Source organism: Tachysurus fulvidraco, chromosome 15 (assembly GCF_022655615.1).
Source record: "Tachysurus fulvidraco isolate hzauxx_2018 chromosome 15, HZAU_PFXX_2.0, whole genome shotgun sequence".
Taxonomy (NCBI): domain Eukaryota; kingdom Metazoa; phylum Chordata; class Actinopteri; order Siluriformes; family Bagridae; genus Tachysurus; species Tachysurus fulvidraco.
Genome location: NC_062532.1, coordinates 6,773,921 through 6,792,640, shown reverse-complemented (window position 1 = coordinate 6,792,640; position 18,720 = coordinate 6,773,921). Strand labels below are relative to the sequence as shown.

At 43.1% G+C, this 18,720-nt stretch overlaps 2 protein-coding genes across 8 annotated transcripts; one reads left to right on the top strand and one right to left on the bottom strand.

Annotated features, from left to right (window-relative positions):
- Positions 1-216: 216 nt before the first annotated feature.
- Positions 217-8,008, bottom strand: LOC113659182 (ellis-van Creveld syndrome protein). 6 transcript variants are annotated; one of them, XM_027171820.2, is made up of 22 exons: positions 7,871-8,008; positions 6,941-7,100; positions 6,192-6,287; positions 5,987-6,076; positions 5,129-5,307; positions 4,592-4,676; positions 4,414-4,473; positions 4,009-4,137; positions 3,731-3,883; positions 3,202-3,418; positions 2,900-3,042; positions 2,662-2,760; positions 2,372-2,584; positions 2,130-2,239; positions 1,802-1,931; positions 1,566-1,724; positions 1,323-1,458; positions 1,076-1,178; positions 839-944; positions 574-655; positions 410-478; positions 217-279 (listed from the first exon to the last, which is right to left on the bottom strand). In XM_027171820.2, exons 2-22 carry the CDS (start codon positions 7,097-7,099, stop codon positions 272-274), a joined length of 2,526 nt encoding a protein of 841 aa, XP_027027621.2. In that variant the 5' UTR covers position 7,100; positions 7,871-8,008; the 3' UTR covers positions 217-271. The 6 variants fall into 6 exon arrangements, with proteins under 6 accessions (XP_027027621.2, XP_027027623.2, XP_027027622.2 ...); XM_027171822.2 differs by having other exon boundaries at positions 217-276; XM_027171821.2 differs by having other exon boundaries at positions 7,776-7,931.
- Positions 8,009-8,111: 103 nt separating this feature from the next.
- Positions 8,112-17,866, top strand: LOC113659181 (limbin). 2 transcript variants are annotated; one of them, XM_047800731.1, is made up of 22 exons: positions 8,112-8,427; positions 9,217-9,271; positions 9,383-9,543; positions 9,638-9,694; positions 9,967-10,147; positions 10,518-10,618; positions 10,971-11,036; positions 11,134-11,268; positions 12,056-12,201; positions 12,286-12,502; positions 12,586-12,726; positions 12,878-13,053; positions 13,208-13,367; positions 13,458-13,625; positions 13,739-14,022; positions 14,148-14,361; positions 14,489-14,716; positions 14,824-15,014; positions 15,122-15,209; positions 15,308-15,447; positions 15,524-15,619; positions 16,652-17,866. In XM_047800731.1, the coding sequence occupies exons 1-22, from the start codon at positions 8,284-8,286 to the stop codon at positions 17,004-17,006; spliced, it is 3,504 nt and encodes a 1,167-aa protein (XP_047656687.1). In that variant the 5' UTR covers positions 8,112-8,283; the 3' UTR covers positions 17,007-17,866. The 2 variants fall into 2 exon arrangements, with proteins under 2 accessions (XP_047656687.1, XP_027027620.2); XM_027171819.2 differs by having other exon boundaries at positions 8,113-8,427; positions 12,053-12,201.
- Positions 17,867-18,720: the final 854 nt, after the last annotated feature.

Here is an 18,720-nt window from a genome sequence, read left to right as displayed (position 1 = left end):
TCATGCCTTTGACTCCTTTCAAAGCTACATAAACATCTCACAGTTTAATCATTTGATTGGTGATCATTTAAAGTGTCAGTTTTTATTGTTTCTAAAACCTACAGGTAATTTTGTATGAATGTGTGTGTGTGTGTGTGTGTGTGTGTGTGTGTGTGTGTGTGTGTGTGTGTGTGTGTGATTTAAGAGACAGTAACAAGTGTTTTTGTTTTGTTTTTAAAAAAACCTTTAATAAAAATTTACTGCAGAGTGTCTCGTTGGGCCTTATTGTTCATCAGTCTGCTAAGAGAGAATGACAAGAAGTCTGTTAGAAATTGAAGCAATAGCAAAAAAAAAAAAAAGTGAGATGGTCTGAGATTAAGCAAGAAATGAATGAGTGTGTGTGTGTGATATAGGGAAAAGAATAGATTACCTGCAGAGGGCAGTGTGGAATACTGAAGGTTCTCTCTGTACTTTAGTGGCTCTAAACTCTGCTCTGTACCTATACATATATACAAAGTAAAAAAAAAACACCCTTAAAGAACAAATACCACACAGCTTGGTGTGTGTGTGTGTGTGTGTGTGTGTGGGTCTGACCTGCATGTCTGTTTGTTTGTGTGTTTGTCACAGGAAATCTTGTTAGAGCTGCCAGTCGAAACAGAAAACTCTCCTCTTCTTTCTAAGCACACAGAATCTTTTTACATTAGTATAAAACACCCATTTATGCAGATGTTCATTTTAGATGTTGAACATACTGATGATGTGATAAAGCTTTCTCATGTCAGTATGCTGTGTGTGCTGCTATTATACATAGCATGCTGTATGTGTGTGTGTGTGTGTGTGTGTGTGTGTGTGTACTCACCTGAAGCTCCTGACTAATCGTTCGTATTTGGTGTTGCAGGTCCACCCTGTCACACACACACTCCGCCTCACAAACAGAGAGAAAATGCTGCTTCTGCTGCTCAACTCTGAACACACACAGATACACCATAGAGTTAGATTTAGAGGGGTATTAAGAGTGCACATTTGATTTAAAATAAGTGTTTTGACTGCTTTTAATTTTGTGTGTGTTTTTATTTGCGCACGCCTGTGTGTGTACCTTCTGTAGAACTCGGCTGAGTGTGGTTTTCTAGCCCAGTGGTTGAGTTCCCGTTGTAGAGATTTCACACACTCTGCTGTCTTCTGCCATCTCTCTCTCAAATCTGTGTTCACACACACACACACACACACACACACACACACACACACACACACACACACACACACACACACACACTTCATAAAAAACCTTCTCAAACACTTAGGATTTTTAGAGATTCTATATGATGCATATGAGCAATGCCTACGTGAATGTTGTTGTGGTGGGCGGAGCTGCGTTGCCGTGACGACTGTTTGAAGGTGAGAGCAGTAATTCATTATGATAGTGGAAAGAGTGTCACTTGATACACACACACTGTCACGTAGTGCCTTCATCAGCTGCTCCTGTAAAGACAGAAACACTGGAATATTTGCAGAAAGGCAGAAATACATATTCAGAAATAGGCAGATGAGGGAAAAAGTTGCCACCATTTATTGTATTGCTGCCTCACCTTCTGTCCGTCATTTACTGCTGTCTTGTCAGACGGTACTGAAATGAGCGATCGCAGTTGAACATTACACGTGAGGGCGTGGCCAATCAGAAACTCTGCATGGCTTTGGAGGAGCTCAGAGGATCTTTCGAGGTCTGACAGGAGTTCCTGCTGGAGGCTCTGGCCGATCACAGGGCAGAACAGGTAAGTATATAAAACTTGTGCATTTGTGTATCTGTGTAAGTGTGTGTATGTACCTGGGTGTCTGTGTGTGAGAACTGTATAGTCATCATCTCTCTCAGTGTTGTGTTATAGAAGTGTTGAGCAGTTAAGTGGTGCTGGAGATCTGACAGTAGGAGGCGTTGTTTTCCCTCAATCACCGCAACACTGATGGAACAAACAGCAAGGGCAATGATGCAAAATAAAGATGTTAATGACCAAAGCTAAAAAGATGGACAGACTATAAAAGAAGGCCATAACTAAATGCCAATATGGGATAAGAGGTGGGGCTAAAGGAGGGGTGGAGTTAATGTCAGGGACAGATGACAGGCAGGGGTGGGGTTACAGGAACACATGACCTCTCACCTGTCCCTTAGTTCCTTCTGCCTGGTAATCACTGCTACAGTAATCTTCATGTTCAGGTAGCCTAGATGATTGATGGCTGCAGTAGCTAATGCTTCCTGTTCAGCCCAAATCTGTAAAGAGAAAGAAATATATCCATCATCAATATCCAGGTATACTCCTCACACACACACACACACACACACACACACACACACACACACACACACACACACACACACACACACACATGCACGCACACACACCTGTTTGCGATGCTCCAGCTGCTCTCTGAGCATCTGCAGCTGATGGTGGGCGTGGCTATCCTTCTGCTGCATCTGATTGGTCCAATTAAGCTCCACGTTGTTAAGAAATGTGCAGCTGTGTTCCTCAGAATGGGCGGAGCTTGTAGTGAGCATGTTCACAACACATTCTCGCCACAACATCCTGACACTTTCTGAACAACTACAAAACAATTTCTGCAACACACACACACTTTACATTTTATTTAGACCCTTTAAGGGTAGAGGATTAAGTCAGACAAACCAGCACCCACCTTCCACAGGTCACACACAGCATCAGCCACTTTTCTGTCTTGCTGTAGTTCAAATTCGTGTCTCTGCATCCAGTGTTTTAAGTTCAGCTCTGCCATCGCCTGAGGGTCAGATAGTGACATCATCACTCAGACAGGTTTATTATCTTCACAGAGATTAATTACGTCATACGTAGAAAGTGCTAGTCATGGCCGATTACAGATACGATCATAATGTAGCGCTTGTACGCAGGTGCGTTACCATGGCAACCTGCTGGGCGTCTTGATGATCGTGAGATTGGATCGTGCGACTCTCTTTGTTTTGAGCCTTTACCATCTTCCTCAACCTCACGTCGATCTTCTTACATTGATCACTGACCAGCTGCAGAGTGTGATCTGTGACCTCTGAACACACACACACACACACACACACACACACACACACACACACACACACACGACACACACACACACACCTTGAGTTCATAAAGTAGATTTATTACGCAGTGTGTCACAATTTGACAAGTGTGTTGAACGCAGTGGTTGTTACAGTCCGATGCGTACGTTCAGTGCAGCGCTGGAGCTCATTACTCATCAGACTCTGCAGCTCACTGATCAGCTTCTCCATGTGATCAAACTCCAGCTGTCCATCAGCTGTCAGCTCCTCCACTGCATGGCTAGTGAGCTGAATTATAAGCTCCGCCTCCTGCCTCATTAAAGCAGTCCTGATTCGTAGCCACCCAGATAACTCCTCCCACCACTGCTGCCTATCTGTTAATGCCTGGTGGGAGAAAAGAGAGAGAACCAGTTAATGATCAAGTCTAGTCTCAGTGTTGTCTGTATATATGGCCATGTGTCTGTATATTTAGAATGTCTGTGCCCTGATCGGTTGCTTTCTGTCTGGCTAACATTTCTAAGCGCCTCACTGTGACAGCTCTGTGTGTCTATCAGTCTACTAGATGCTTAAATTTACACAGATCTAGAATATCTGCCTTGTTATTTATGCAACCTATTACAAACACATGCACATCTGTGTAGATAATAGTGTAATTAAAGTGTGTGTGTGTGTGTGTGTGTGTGTCATTCTCCAAACCTGAATGATATTGGAACGAATGACTTTCAGCTGCTTTTCCACCAGCAGCAGGCAGTTGATGAGCGTCCGTGCCACTTCCTGTGTGAGATCACTTGGCTTGCTTCTATGGGAATGTTGACAAAGCCGCTCCAACTGTTTAGCAAAACGCAAAGCCTAGACACACACACACACACACACACACACAGTGTAACACACTGTTATTTGTCAACAAATGTGATAGTTTTCACAGTCACATTTCAATCAGTTCCCTGTAGACTTTGGGGTTTGTGTCCAGTTACCGTGTGTAGTGTGTGTTCCAGTTTCTCTCTTCCTGCCATTTTTACTTCTTCTATGGAACAGATTGGCTCTGCCCCCATCTTGGACCTCAGTAGTCCAGAAGACAATTCCTTTTTCAGCTTCTCTAATTCCTGCCGAAAGTTAACATGGGTAAACTTGGGTAGATTTTCTCTTTGTTTTTTTATACATGCATACACAAAGCAACAACAACAACAAAAAACACAGTATACTTTGTGTGTACATTTTGAGAAGAATGACAAATTGTTAAATGGTTGCAGTTTTCTCACACACACACACACACACACACACACACACACACACACACACACACACACACACACACACACACACACACAATATGAACCACGTTATGCCTAAAGTCCTCACACACACAAACAGATACACACCCTCTGCTGTTGTAGGTGATCATCTGTGCTGAATAGAGATTGTACAATCTGGAGAAAAATCTGGAATAATAATAGTAATAATAATAGATGAGTTTATAGTAAAGGGGTATAACTTGTGAAAGTAATATACTTTGTGTGTGTGTGTGTGTGTGTGTGTGTGTGTGTGTGTGTAACCTACTCCCCACTGTTCTTTCTGTAACTGAGCCATTTGTTGATGGAGGTTCTGGAGCGTCACATACAGCAGACCGAGTCTCCTTTCATCACTAACACACACACACACACACACACACACACACACACACACACACACACACACACACACACACACACACACACACACAAACTGTTTGCTGATAGTTTACAAAATGTGTTTCTTTTTATTTGTTATATTAAAATAATATAATTTAATTTAATTTAAAAAATGTTACAAAAAATGTTACAAATAAATGTTTTTACAAAATAAAATCATTTTAGTCAGAAAAAACTAATTAGGTAATAAAATTCTCACAGTATCTCTGAAAATCAGTTATATATATATATATATATATATATATATATATATATATATATATATATATATATATATATATAGTTATATAAGTGTAATACATATACAAACATACAAGTGTTATAATTTGTCAGAATGATCATTAAATGTTAATTTATTATTCAAAATAAAATTTTCAAATGTGTCCACTTGTTAAATTGTACTCACTCTGGGTAGGAGAGTGTGTGTGCATAGTGTTGTGCTCTCCTGAATGTGAGGTTCGCATGTGTATTGTGGACAGGACCAAATAGAACACTCTCATCCTCATCGCCGCTCTCATCCGGCCAATCAGAAGACGAGGAGGCGGAGTCGTGGGGTGAGGGATCTGAGGCTCCATCTGCCAGTGGCTAAGAATCAGATAATCCAAATGAGGCACTAGCAGTCTCTCTCTCTCTGTCTGTCTCTCTCTCTCTCTCTCTCTCTCACACACACACACACACACAGACAAACATCACAAAATTAGTTTAATTAGTTCATTTTACCAATTAACAGGAGGAAAAAAAAATCTAACACAATCATTATAGTTAGCCTAGTAGTTAAGGTGTTGGACTACTGACCGGAAGGTCATGAATTTAAACCCCAGGTCCATCAAGCTGCCACTGCTGAGCCCAAAATTAGATTTGTTATTATTCTTGTTACTGAAATAAGTTGTTTTAATAAATTAAACAGGAAAAGAACATGTCTCTGTAAGATTTTTTTCCGGTGAAAATGACCTACAACCTAAAATTATGCTTTTGGAAATGTTTCCATAGCAAAAGTTCTCTGAACTCAAAACTTTAGTATAAGTGAATTGAGCTGTTTTAGATAACCTGTGCATTCACCTAGCATTTTGATCTAAATTATCTAGATTATTTTTAAATATTTTTTTTATTTAATGCTGCTCATGTTTATCTTTATTTTGACCCAATAAATCATGTATACAGTTTTATATATATAATACTGGTTCTTGCATAAAACTGCCGATCAAGCAACAAACTGAACCAGCGCCAGAGAGTTAACACATAAAATCACTTTCACTGATCTTACTCTGTATCTCTGGTTAATGGGATAAACCACCCGAGCCTTGAGCGCAAACGCACTGACGTCATTGTTTATAGGACTGACCGTGCGGCTCACCTGAGACACAAACAGAGAGAGAGAGAGAGAAAGAAACGGTTAATGAAATAACAAAATGCAATTATTTTCTATTTATTCAGAAACTTCTGTCTGGTCTGTGTGTGTGTACACAAACTCTTTCAGCAGGCTCTGTGTTTCTTCCCATGGCGTCCTGCTCGGTTTCATGGTCTCCCTCACCCACATCTATAAGGCTCCACGGGTCACCTTTAGACTGCACACAACGCTAAGTTTACCTCACGGAAACTTTAAAACACACCTTTGTCAACTGTAATGTGGTAGAATATTGATGTGTTACTGTTATAGTTTAAATACGACGTACTTCCTGCTGTACTATATACGAATATAACGCTATTAAACTGCGTTCTGTTGTTTTATTCACCATGCAGAGATAAATCGAGAAATTATGGGGTGTCCTGGTGTGATGCGTTTCTGGAAGGAAAGTACTACGTAAACACGGATAATATTAATATAATATTAAAACACATTTACACTGTTAATTTGTAATTTACAAGATAACATAAAACACATGAGCTTCATGTAAAAATGCAAGCTCGGCTCTCCTTCTTTGAACAGAAGAATGGAAAAATGATGGATTATTATTCAGTGATCATCATTTCTATTGTTTTAATGTCAATTTCTGTAAAGTTTGATCTAAGTTTGACATTAATACACATATTTCAATTTGTTTCTGTGCACACTACAGCACTACAGTATAGCAGAACTAACGCTTTTGGTGCCTTTTGTTAAACACATCACGACACCAGACCATCCTTTCACCATGAATTAGTCCTAGCTCTGAAATGATGGTTAATTATAATCAAAGCTCTTAAATTGAGAGGGAGAGAGAAAGAGAGAGAGAGAGACCTTTGCAGACAAACAGTAGGGTTTAAAAAGGATTGTGTGTATAAATACGGCAGCGATCATTCCCAGCAGCAGTCCTGAACACACACTTCCCAATAGCAGACCCGAGTGTAGAGACACACACCCCGCTTGCTGAAGCAACACATCACCTGAACACTCCATCCTACACACACACACACACACACACACACACACACACACACACACACACACACACACACACACACACACACACACACACACACTTCACTCCAACACTGATTCCACGTTTATATAGCAGAGCATCAGATGATGAGACCAAATAATATAGTATCATTTAAATCATTTTAATAACTGCTTCCTGAAACAAACAGACAATAAGACTAATGATCTATAGCGTTGGTCATTAAACAGTGAACTGTGGTATGGATGCAGAACCAGATTGAATAAAAAAAAAAAGGAGCACAGATCATCAGCGACACCGGATTTCCATTGCCGTGGAAGCCAGTGACGTCACAAGTGTCTGTTACGTCACAAAACCGACGTTTCCAAAGGAAAGTTTTCTTTTACACCACCAACTAAAATATTAGCACCTGAATTATTAAGGCTACAAAAAAACTAACAACCTGTAATGTGTTTTCCTTTGAAAAAGAATAAAAAAAACTCTTAATAAGCGAGGAAAACATGCTTCATCATGCGCGCGCACAGGAAACATTAAAACAAAAGTGACTCTTTTGACACGCGCCATACAAAGTTTTCGTTTCTATGGTAACTTAGTAACGAGCTTTCGCGGATAAAAATACTTTGATGGTTAAAATGGCGCTCCGCACATGCGCAGAAGGTTTGTTCTGGTACGTACACTTTTACTGGATGTTTTTAAGAATTAAAAATCCATCTAAACAGCACAACCGAACAAGTAAACACGTGTTATCTTCATTACGCATATCTTCACACCTCTAATGCGTCGGTTTGTAGTCCGACATCATTAAAGCAACCCGCACACAGACGTTAGGAATCTCTCCACTTTCTTCAGCGCACAGAAACACAAGTTAATGTTGACCAATAGCAACTGCGCTCTTTCTCACAGAATAGCCAATCAGATCCAGGTGGGCGGAGCCACAAGTCAGAATTCCTAAAGTTTGGAGTTTTGGGAAACTTCAAAATGTCCGGACTCCGCCTATTTTCCCCAAAACTAAACAACATGGAGCAGAAAAAGCGGAAGTGCGTTTAAACGCCTGATTTTTACGTCCAGAGTGTTTTTTATTTCTTAAATCCCCGCACGTTTTTTTCCATCTAACGGAATATGAGCGAATTGCTTGTGACGTGAAGGTTTATGGCGCTTTATGACTTTTAGTCCTGGATGTTAAATGCGTTTTTTTCACGCAGCTTTCTCTTTCTGCGTCTCTTACATCTTACTTTGTTCGGCGCGTGCCCGCTACCGTCATGCGCGCGTGCTTGCTCTGAAACCGGAGGATAACGGCACGGTCCTCGTGCGGAACACGAGCGGTCAGGTAGCGCGTGCATCTTGGGACTTAATTACAAATGCATACATGTTCACTTTGATATGATGGTGTTGAGGTGTTTACATGTTAATGACTCATCATATCAGTGCAGATATCTATCTGTCTGAGTGTCTGGGGTTAAAGGGAAAGTCCACCCTGAAACACATCGGATAGGTTTGTACAGAATTATGCGCGATGTGAGTAGTGATCACGGTGCACGTTCTGTTTGGTGCTGTGTTTTTGTTATTCCTGTAGGAAGTTAGGGGATGTGTGTCGCTATGACGTCACAGAGGGTATTGCTGGTGCAGCTCCAGTGCCAATCAACAGAAGGGGGAAAAAAATCTAACACAATCATTATAGTTAGCCTAGTGGTTAAGGTGTTGGACTACTGACCGGAAGGTCATGAGTTTAAACCCCAAGTCCATCAAGCTGCCATCTCTGAGCCCCTGAGCACGGCCCCAATTGCTCAGTTGTATAGACTGAAATACATAAGTCACTCTGGATAAGGGTGTCTGCTATAAATGCTTGAAATGTAAATGTATTTGGAAGCATTGATATGGAGACAAGGAGGTGAGAGTGAAACACTGGACAGGCTAAAGGATTAAAGCGCTGCTGCATCACCCTCTTTAGGTACAGATGAATTTGCATCGCTATCAGAGGGTAGTCGATTGACGTAGTAAACTTGGCCAAAGAGAAAATGACCAGCAGGGTTTATTAAAAAAACTAAATAAAATCTCTTGTAGAATTGAGTCTTTCATTTCAATTATAAAAAGGATTTTACATTTCTTTTTTGTGCAGTGCGTTGTTGGACTTGATCAGACGAATCAGGTCGAGTATTTGGACCTTAATGCAGGTAAAACACACTGTTAAACATTCAAAATGAATTTTCTTTTTACTCCGAGACATGCTGCAATGGCCGATCTGCATTAATGGAAGATTTATTTTGCTTTGTCCTGCAAAACAGGAAGCACTTCTTTTGTAAGTCAGTGGAATGAGGAAGCCATTCTCTGCTCTGCGGCCCCTGAGGGCCCCTGGGGACACAGCCTGTACTCGCTGATTGACCAACTGAGAGAGACGGTGCTTAGGCGAAACTACCGGAGGGAGCCACGACACACACTGCCTCAGGTGAGACCTGTTTACCTGTCACCAGTCTCACTAAAGCACATCAGAGTCATGTGACATGTATCTCAGTGTGATTGATATCTGCTTCCTGGTGCAGATGGGGTCTGCTGTAAAGTCGTCAGAATTTGGTGTCCATTTCCAGAAATGTGCTCAGGTACCACCATCTGTTCCCACTTTTGGAATATCTCCCATAGTGTCATTTTTTTTTTTTTGCACTGGTGCTATTTCTTTCTTTCAGTTCTCCGTCTCTTTCTCCACGTCTCCTCTCTTGCTCATGCTAATGTTCTCTCTCATGTGTTGGTCTTTCTTTCTTAGATGTCTAACTGTTGTTTATGAGACCTTGTTAAAAAGTTGCAGTATCTATGTCCATGTTTAACTGACCGACTACATCATGATAACATATAAAGCTGTGTGTTTGTGTGTCAGGTGGTAACAGGAAGTGAGTTTCCACAGGTTAGTGTTTACCTGGTGGTTAAAAACCTCGAGGGTGAAAGAGACCTATCACAACTCAGTATACGTGACACCATCTCTGACATCATCAGTCTGCAGAGCAATGGGAAAGTGCTGGACAGAGAGTACCAAAGCTTCAACACAGACACACTGCCTGGTACACACACACACACACACACACACACACACACACACACACACACACACACACACACACACTGCCTGGTATACAAACACACACATACACACACTCTGCCTGGTATACACACACACACACACACACACACACACACTGCCAGGTACACACACGCATGCACACACAAACCTTAAGCATGGACAAACTGCTCGGTACACACACATTACCAAATCTTCAACACATCAGCATGGTCACACTGTCCAGTTCTTTGCACACACTTAGCAGAGATCTATTTATTATTTCTATTCATTTTTAAAGGTTTCATTTTATTGTGTGTGTGTGTGTGTGTGTGTGTGTGTGTGTGTGTGTGTGTGTGTGTGTGTGTGTTCAGCTGGCTCCAGTTATGCTGTATCATACACAATGAGTGTAAAAGGTAGCACACATGAAGATCTGTTTTTGCCAGCATTCCTCACCTTCTCCAGCACATCTCAGGTACACACACACACACACACACACACACACACACACACACACACACACACACACACACACACACACACACACACACACACACACATACACACAGGGATCCCTGCTGAAGTCACTATATATATTAAACTCTCTACCAGTTTTCAACATGTTGATTAAGAATGTCAATGTCTCTCTGTCTCTCTCACTTTCTCTCTCTCTCTCTCTCTCTCTCTCTCTCTCTCTCTCTCTCTCTCTCTCTCTCTCTCTCTCTCTCTCTCTCTCTCTCTCTCTCTCTCTCTCTCTACCTAACCTATATATTCACTCCCATTGACTCACAGATAATTTGTGATGGATTGTGTTGTTATTTCTACAGAATGATATCAGTTTCTTCAGGCCTGTGGTGGCCAATTTCACTTTGAGGATCAACACTACAGAAGAGGTGAAAATGCAGGTGCACAGACTCGTGATTCTGCTCTTTAACATGGACGCTGAATAAGAACGATATCCTCCTGGTTGTGTGTACGTGTTGTCCGCAGGTGTGTGTGAATCACGCCGTACACTTTGCAGGATTCTGTTTGGGTTTTTTCATCTCCACATTGCTGCTGACGTTCACACTCCTCACTGTCAGCTGCTTCTATAAGAAGTGCTTAATACGTGTACCTCAGCATAGGGTGAGACTCACACACACACACACACACACACACGACACACCCACACACACACACACACACAGACACAGACACACCCACACACACACACACACACACCCCCACACACATACACACCCCCACACACATACACACCCACACATACACACCCACACACATACACACACACACACCCCCCCCCACACACATACACACACACACACACACACACACACACACACACACACGCACACATACACGCACACATACACACACACGCACACACACCCACACACACACCCTCACACACGCACCCATACACACACAGCCACACATACACACACAGCCACACATACACACACACACACACACCCACACATACACACACACCCACATACACCCACACACACACCCACGCACACACACACACACACCCACACATACACCCATACCCACATACACACACACACACACACACACCCACACACACATACACACACATACATATACACACACACACACACACACACACACACACACACACACACACACACACAGATATACACACACACATATACACACACACATACACACACACACATACACACACCCACTTTTTTAACTTGTGTTGCTAAATATTCTGCTATTAACATATTACTTTTAAGAAAAAGCTCGTGGTGATGGCACATGAACAATGTAAAAACACACACACACACACACACACACACACACACACACACACACACACATACACTCTCACACATGCACACAAGCAAGATAGTGGCAATTTGCACTCAATATGTTTTAGAAGAGGTGGAGCTTCAGTGTAGCGGCCGAGTCAGAGGAAGCTGTTAGTAACACCAGTGACACGGCCAGTGAGGATGCTGTGTTTGAAGATAAAATCATTGACATCATGGCACTGGAGGATCCACAAGACATATCATCTTCTCTGGACAAGTAAAAAAAAACAAGACTTTTATATAAATACGGATCAAATTATTGACACACTCCACATATTTTACATGTCTTCCTATCCTTCAGTTTAGAGATGTCCTGTCTGTTGCGAGCTGCCGTGATGCTGGAGTGTGTGCGTGTACAGATGCTGAAAGGTGTGTTCAGGGTGTTAACCACCGGAGTGAGCGGGTCCCGTAACGATGTAAGCGTGGTGGACCTCTTCAGTCATGTGACCGACATGCAGGAGGACCAGAAGTCACAACTTAACACACACTCTACAACTGAATCACACTCTGATAGACAGGTGACACACAAAGTTTCATTCATCCGGTGGTTTGTTTAAACCCGCTCTGGTGACATGATGCGTCTGGTCATGTGTGCGTGTAGAATCTGGAGCAGCGGCGTTTGGAGGCGTTACAGAGAAGAGAAGCGCTCCATGCCATCATCAGTGAGGAAATAGAGGAAGCAGCCATGTATGGAGGAACACACATGGCCAATCAGCTGCTGCGCAGATACTACATCTGTCAGGTATCACTGAGATGCTTGACATGTTAACCAGGAAGTCCAAACTAAACTAATTCTACACCAGGAATTCCACTGTTTGCTCATGAACCAACGAACAGATCAGCATCTCGCTAATTAATACCCGTGTGAGTGATTGAAAACGCTCCTCCCACAGGATCAGCTGGAGTCGGTGCTCGACCTGTTCATAGCCGATCAGAGAGCAGCGCTGAGTGAGCAACAGGCACAGCGGCGCTTTCTGCTGCAGGGTTTGCGAGATCTACGCCGTTCGATGTGCGACATGTTCGGCGCTTTCACGCGCCACATCGACAGCTGGTTCAACCACATCCGCAGGTACACAATACTCTCTGTCTCTCTCTCTCTCACTCTAGAAGTTGTAGATACTCCATCTGTCTTCTGTTTTAATTGAATTGGATCAAGTTCATTTCAAGGACATTTTTATTGCTGTTAGGTTTGGAGTCATTCTCGTGTGTGTGTGTGTGTTTAGGGAGGGTGTTCTATCTGATCAGCACTGTGTGCAGCAGTTGGAGCATGCTCAGTCGGAGCTCCAGCGTGTCCAAAAGGGTTTTGAGGAAAAGCTGGTTCGAGAGTGTAGCTCGGCTCACTGTGACATCATCAAAACCAGACGAGCGCGCATCTCTGAGACGGTACGCGTTAGAGCATATACACATTAGCTGTCATAGAATCATCGCTTTACAATTCATGTTCTGTGTGTGTTTGTGTGTGTGTGTGTTTAGCTATGTGAGCAGAAACGTGAGCAGCAGGATTTGGTGTGTGGGAGTGTGTGTGACGGACCGCTAGAGGACTACCTGATGCGCTGGCAGACTCTACTCTGTGCTCATAACACACACCTCTCGGAACTGATTACTCACCTGGACCAAGAGGCAGCAGCGCACATACGGCGGGTACGCACACACACACACACACACACACACAGAGATTATATACCACATCTTTCAGTCATATAATACTATTATACTCTTATTTCCTTTCATTGTGTGTATGTGTGTATGTGCAGGTCCTAGTGTGTGTGTTGCGAGATACCGTCGCTGATCTGAAGCACGTGGAGTGTGAAACAATCGCGTCGCTGCAGGAGGCAGGCGTCCCACGTTGGCTCCTCCTTCAGATGAGGGCGGGGTTGGTAGTAGGCGGGATCTTGGCTGACACTGAGGCGGAGCTTGGCGTTCGGAAGAGAGAGGCAGCTAAAATGCTGCGAACGACACGTGGCAGAATTCAGACAATCAGAGAACAGGAGCTGCAGCTGCAGAGAGAGAGGAGAGAGAGAATGCACACATACTGCAGGTGTGTGTGTGTGTGTGTGTGTGTGTGTGTGTGCAGGATTTTAATTATGCAGTGTTAGTTATACGTGTGTGTGTGTATGTGTGTGTGTGTGTGTGTGTGTGTGAACCTCACTAATTCTTTCTCAGGAGTGTGTGGGAGAGTCAGTGCTCTCTGTCAGAGAGTGATCTGCTGCGTTTGCAGTTGGAGTATGTGAAGAGTGTGTGTCATCTGGATCGGTGCCTGGTGTTGCCCCACGTACAGTCACGAGAGAAGGGGTGCATCACTCCGAACAATCAGAGCACAGAACACACTCCAGATCACGCCTGTGGTGACTCCTGCCCGATCTTCACACATGCACAAGTGAGATTTCATTCGTTTCTTTCAACATGTGTGTGTGTGTGTGTGTGTGTGTGTGTGTGTGTGTGTGTGTGTGTGTGTGTGTGTGAGCGTTTTGGAAATTCACTCTCTGGCCTTTGGTTTTCCACAGGTTTGTGCATGCAGCAATGATATGTGTGTGTGCGAGGACGAGATGAGGACGTGCGAGGACAGAATGTCAATGCAGGTCGCGGCTGTGCAGTGGGACAAAGTGGAGAGGAGGAACCGAGTTCTGGAAACACACTCCGCTCTGCTGACACTACAAACATTACTGATGCAGATAGTCCGGCATGCACCTGTGGGGGAAGAGCTGGCACACGCCATACACACACACAGCCTGGTGAGTATAGCTGTTGGGTGGGTTGGAACTATAACACACACACACACACACACACACACACACACACACACAGACTGTCAGGTCATAGCATTCTCCTCTGTGTACAGGCATTAGAGGAGGCGGAGCTACTACTGCAGAAGGAGCAGTCTGAATGGGAGAGGTCCATGGATGGTCAGAATAAACTCTTGACTCCTGATGAGGAAGAATTGTTCCAAGTAAACACAGAGTGCACCATCACTGAGTGCCTGCGGGAGGCGCTTTGCAAGAGAGAGCAGCTCACACACAGCCTCGCTGAGAGGTAAGATCACGCAGAGGAGGAGAGAACGGAAGGAGTTAAGGTGTGTGTGTGTTAAATACTTTCTAAAAAAAGAAGTCCCAACAATGTGTGTGTGTATGTGTGCGCAGACTGACGATGGAGGTCAGGAGGCAACAGGTGATGGAGGATCTGAGGGAACAGCAGGAGCTGAAAAGGTTTTACACACATTTTGACCAGGTAATGGTGTGTGTGTGTGTGTAGGGTTTTTGTTTCTCAGTATTAGTTACACTCAGGTGTGTGTGTGTGTGTGTGTGTGTGTGTGTGCGTGCATGTAGGATCTCCTCCTTGTTGCCTTACTTGTCAAACTCAGTGGTGTTCCGGAACCAGTTCTCCAGCAACTCTTGTGCCTCCTGTTGCCTACACAGCCTGAAGGAGAACTACAATCACTGATACAAACACTCGCACCTAAAGAAGGGTAACACACACATACATACACACACACACACACACACACACACACACGTTTTATATATTTTGTGTATTGTGTGTAGACAGCTATTAGGACCCTGCTGCCATCTGGTGGACAGACTGAGGAATGACATAATCAACAAGCACATGGCAGCTGGATCTCGCCCACACACTGACAGGTGAGGAAGGTGGCTCCTTCACTCCATGTTCCCTATTCGTCTAGTGGTCCTGTGTGGTCCTGTCAATGCATCATTAACATCACACAAGTAACACTTAAATTTCACATAGTGAGTATTTAAGCGTGCTTTCACACCTATAGTTCGGTTCATTTGGTCCGGACCAAAGCAAAAAATCATACATTGTAGCTTTTTAGCAGTTTTGGTTCCTTTTCACACCACACTGATCGTTCTGTTCCGCACCAGTTGAAATGAACCAAAATGCAGTCATGTGATAACATCCACATCACTCATTGGCCACATGTCTTTGAGTGTATTTCCTAAACTGCTTCTCGATTGGTCAGAATAAACGTGCGGGGAATTTCAACGAAACTCCGGAAGTAAACAAAAAGAGGAAAATACAGCATACAGTACACTATGGAGAGACGACTGCGCGCTGCAATTGTTCGTGGTTGTAATCTACTACATCGCTTGTATACAGCAATCTATGCAAAGTCTTAATTTTCAGAATGAAGCGTGGATGCGGCTTGAAAATATCATTTTAATGCACTGCAAACGGCAAAGACGCATCGCAAGACACTTCAGGAGGCGGCGAGCATTACTTTTGCGAAACTGTGACATGCTCATCTTCCAAAAATATTGCCAACGTCCCACTACAGCAGCTGGTTTAGTCCAAAATGCGCAATACTTTTTGCAGTTAGATCTATTCGATCTCGGACCGTGTTCTCACCACAAACGAACCGTACCATAGTTCGTTTGAAAGCGTACCGAGACCACCTCTTCAAGGAGGTCTCGGTACGCTTGTTTGGTCTGCTTTTGGTGCGCACCAGAGTTCGATTGCTGCATTCTCACCTGCCCAAACGAACCGCACCAAACGAGCAATCGAACTCTGGTACGATTCAACCGAACTAAACAAGGCAGGTGTGAAAGCACCCTAAAACTAAGCCTGGAACTATAAAAGACATCAGATAGTATTTGTGTGCACAGCGTTCGTTGTTTTATTGTAGTTGTTGTCGCATGCACTGTTCTCCTCAGAATGTTGAAGAAGAAGCAGAAGCTAGTGGAGAAACTCTTCTCCAGATCTCAGGCAGACCAATTAGGACACGACCCGCTGGCAGCAAGCAGCCTGCCCAACTCCGAGGTCGCTACGCAAAAGGAAGAAGCATCTCCGGTGGTGCTAGAGAACACACCGGATAGGGTGGAGTGTACAAGCCATGCTGGTGAAGTGGAAGCGGACGCTGTAGGTGATGTGGTGGAAGAAAAACTGTTTACTGTCCACAATGCGCATCCACAACAGGCTGCGGATTCATCACACATGTCACACAGTCACAAGAAAAGAAGGAAGTTTAAGTTTAAAAAGGGAGCAGTGGCTCCTGAAGAGCAGACATGATGAAATAGATCAAAAATGGCGATTATGGAGAACTAAAAGGTCAGTTAGGGAGACAAACGTAGGGAGGGGAAGGGAGAGAGGCAGCAATCCTCCCGCTGCTCCGTCTCCTGTCTCTCATATACAGATTGTTGATTAGGTTGAATTATACAAGGGGGAAAAAAACAACTAAGACGGATCATTAAAATTTTCATTTTTCCAAAATTTTTCCCCCCTTTTCCACATAACAGACGTTTACATTCTCCACAAGACACATTAATAACCGGATTTACACAAATGAACCAGTTTAAATATTTACACATGCAGGATTATTAACACCCGGATGATCAGAGACTCGTTTTATGGTTTGTGACGTCGTTCTTGAGCCCCTGGTTTGTCCTGAGCAGTTAAACTACTTTTCTTCAGGGAAAAAATAAATCCTCCAGCTCCTGCACATTATCTGTTTTCTTACTTTCCAACACGTATGATTTTGAGATCCATCTTTTTCCCCATTCAAGACACCTGAGGGAACTTGTACACCGCTAAACATTCACTGATGCTCAAGAAATAAACACATTAAGATCCGAAGGGGGGGGTAAACTTTTGTACAGGATGAGAGATATAAAATCATTGTTATTTTGTCTTCTGGGAAACATGTACTGTATCTTAGTAAATAGGTTTTGGAGCATTAATAATCAAGCGTGTGTAAACATTTAATCCGGTTTGTTTGTAAATTCGGTTATTATCATTTTGTGGATTCTGTGTAAGCATCTGTTATGTGAAATACTTTTATTTAAGGCGGAAAAATAAGTTTTAATCCCTTTATTTTCATGCTAATGTTATGAGCTCAACTCTAAATAAAATGTAAATGTTTAGCTAAATGACACCGGGTTCGATTCAATGGACATTGTCTCAATGCAGCTTTACAGAACATAAGAAATATTGTACAAGAAGTCCAAAAACGTGTTTGTGTTTATCCCTAATGAACAAGCCAGAGGTGACTGAGGCGACTTTGGTGAGGAAAAACTCTCTTAAGCCCTATTCGGACGGGATTAGTTTACATGGGGACGTGGAGTAATGCAATTTTACCTCAGGAATTCTGTAATATTAATCGGCCAATTCGCACGGGACAAGACATCTCGGTAAAACTAGCAGAAGTGGGAGGGGTAACTCGCTTTATGCACTACAGTAACCTCCTTGTCGTCATGTGCGTATGACGTTGCTTCCTGTTTCAAGCGCCTCCATGCTTGCAAAACGCGCCAAAAACTACTTTTAAACCGGAAATGTCGGAATTTTACCGTACATATTTACAGCGGGTGGATTCGGACGGGATTAGTATTACCTGAGGTAATTTTTCCGGACCTTTTTTCAGAAGGTAAAAGTCGCCGTAATCTTTACTGACATTGTCCGTAATGATTACCGAGATGGCACATTCGGACGGGACTAAAATCACAGAGAAGCTCTGGTAAAAATTACTTTACCCCCACGTCCCCACGTGAAACTAATCCCATCCGAATAGGGCTTTAGATGGTAAAGGAAGAAACCTTGAGAGGAACGAGACTCAAAAATTAACCTCATCCTCATTTGGGTGATACTGGAGGGTGTGATTATAAACTGTTATAAACAACAGAGAGTGTCATTATGAATAATGTTCTTTACAGTCAGATACAGTCTGATGTGTACTGTTGTGTACTGATGAGGAGGTTGTCGTGCTCAAACACCACATAGAGATGGAATC

Excerpts from the sequence above, each read along its gene's own strand:
- LOC113659182 (XM_027171820.2), bottom strand. The coding sequence starts at position 7,099 with ATGGAGTGTTCAGGTGATGTGTTGCTTCAGCAAGCGGGGTGTGTGTCT. Across the intron at positions 4,474-4,591 it reads TACAGAAAGAACAGTGGGGA|ATTTTTCTCCAGATTGTACA; the intron begins GTAGGTTACACA and ends TTATTATTCCAG. Across the intron at positions 2,761-2,899 it reads ACGCCCAGCAGGTTGCCATG|GCGATGGCAGAGCTGAACTT; the intron begins GTAACGCACCTG and ends TCTGACCCTCAG.
- LOC113659181 (XM_027171819.2), top strand. The coding sequence starts at position 8,284 with ATGCGTTTTTTTCACGCAGCTTTCTCTTTCTGCGTCTCTTACATCTTA. Across the intron at positions 10,148-10,517 it reads CAACACAGACACACTGCCTG|CTGGCTCCAGTTATGCTGTA; the intron begins GTACACACACAC and ends GTGTGTGTTCAG. Across the intron at positions 13,626-13,738 it reads CAGCAGCGCACATACGGCGG|GTCCTAGTGTGTGTGTTGCG; the intron begins GTACGCACACAC and ends GTGTATGTGCAG.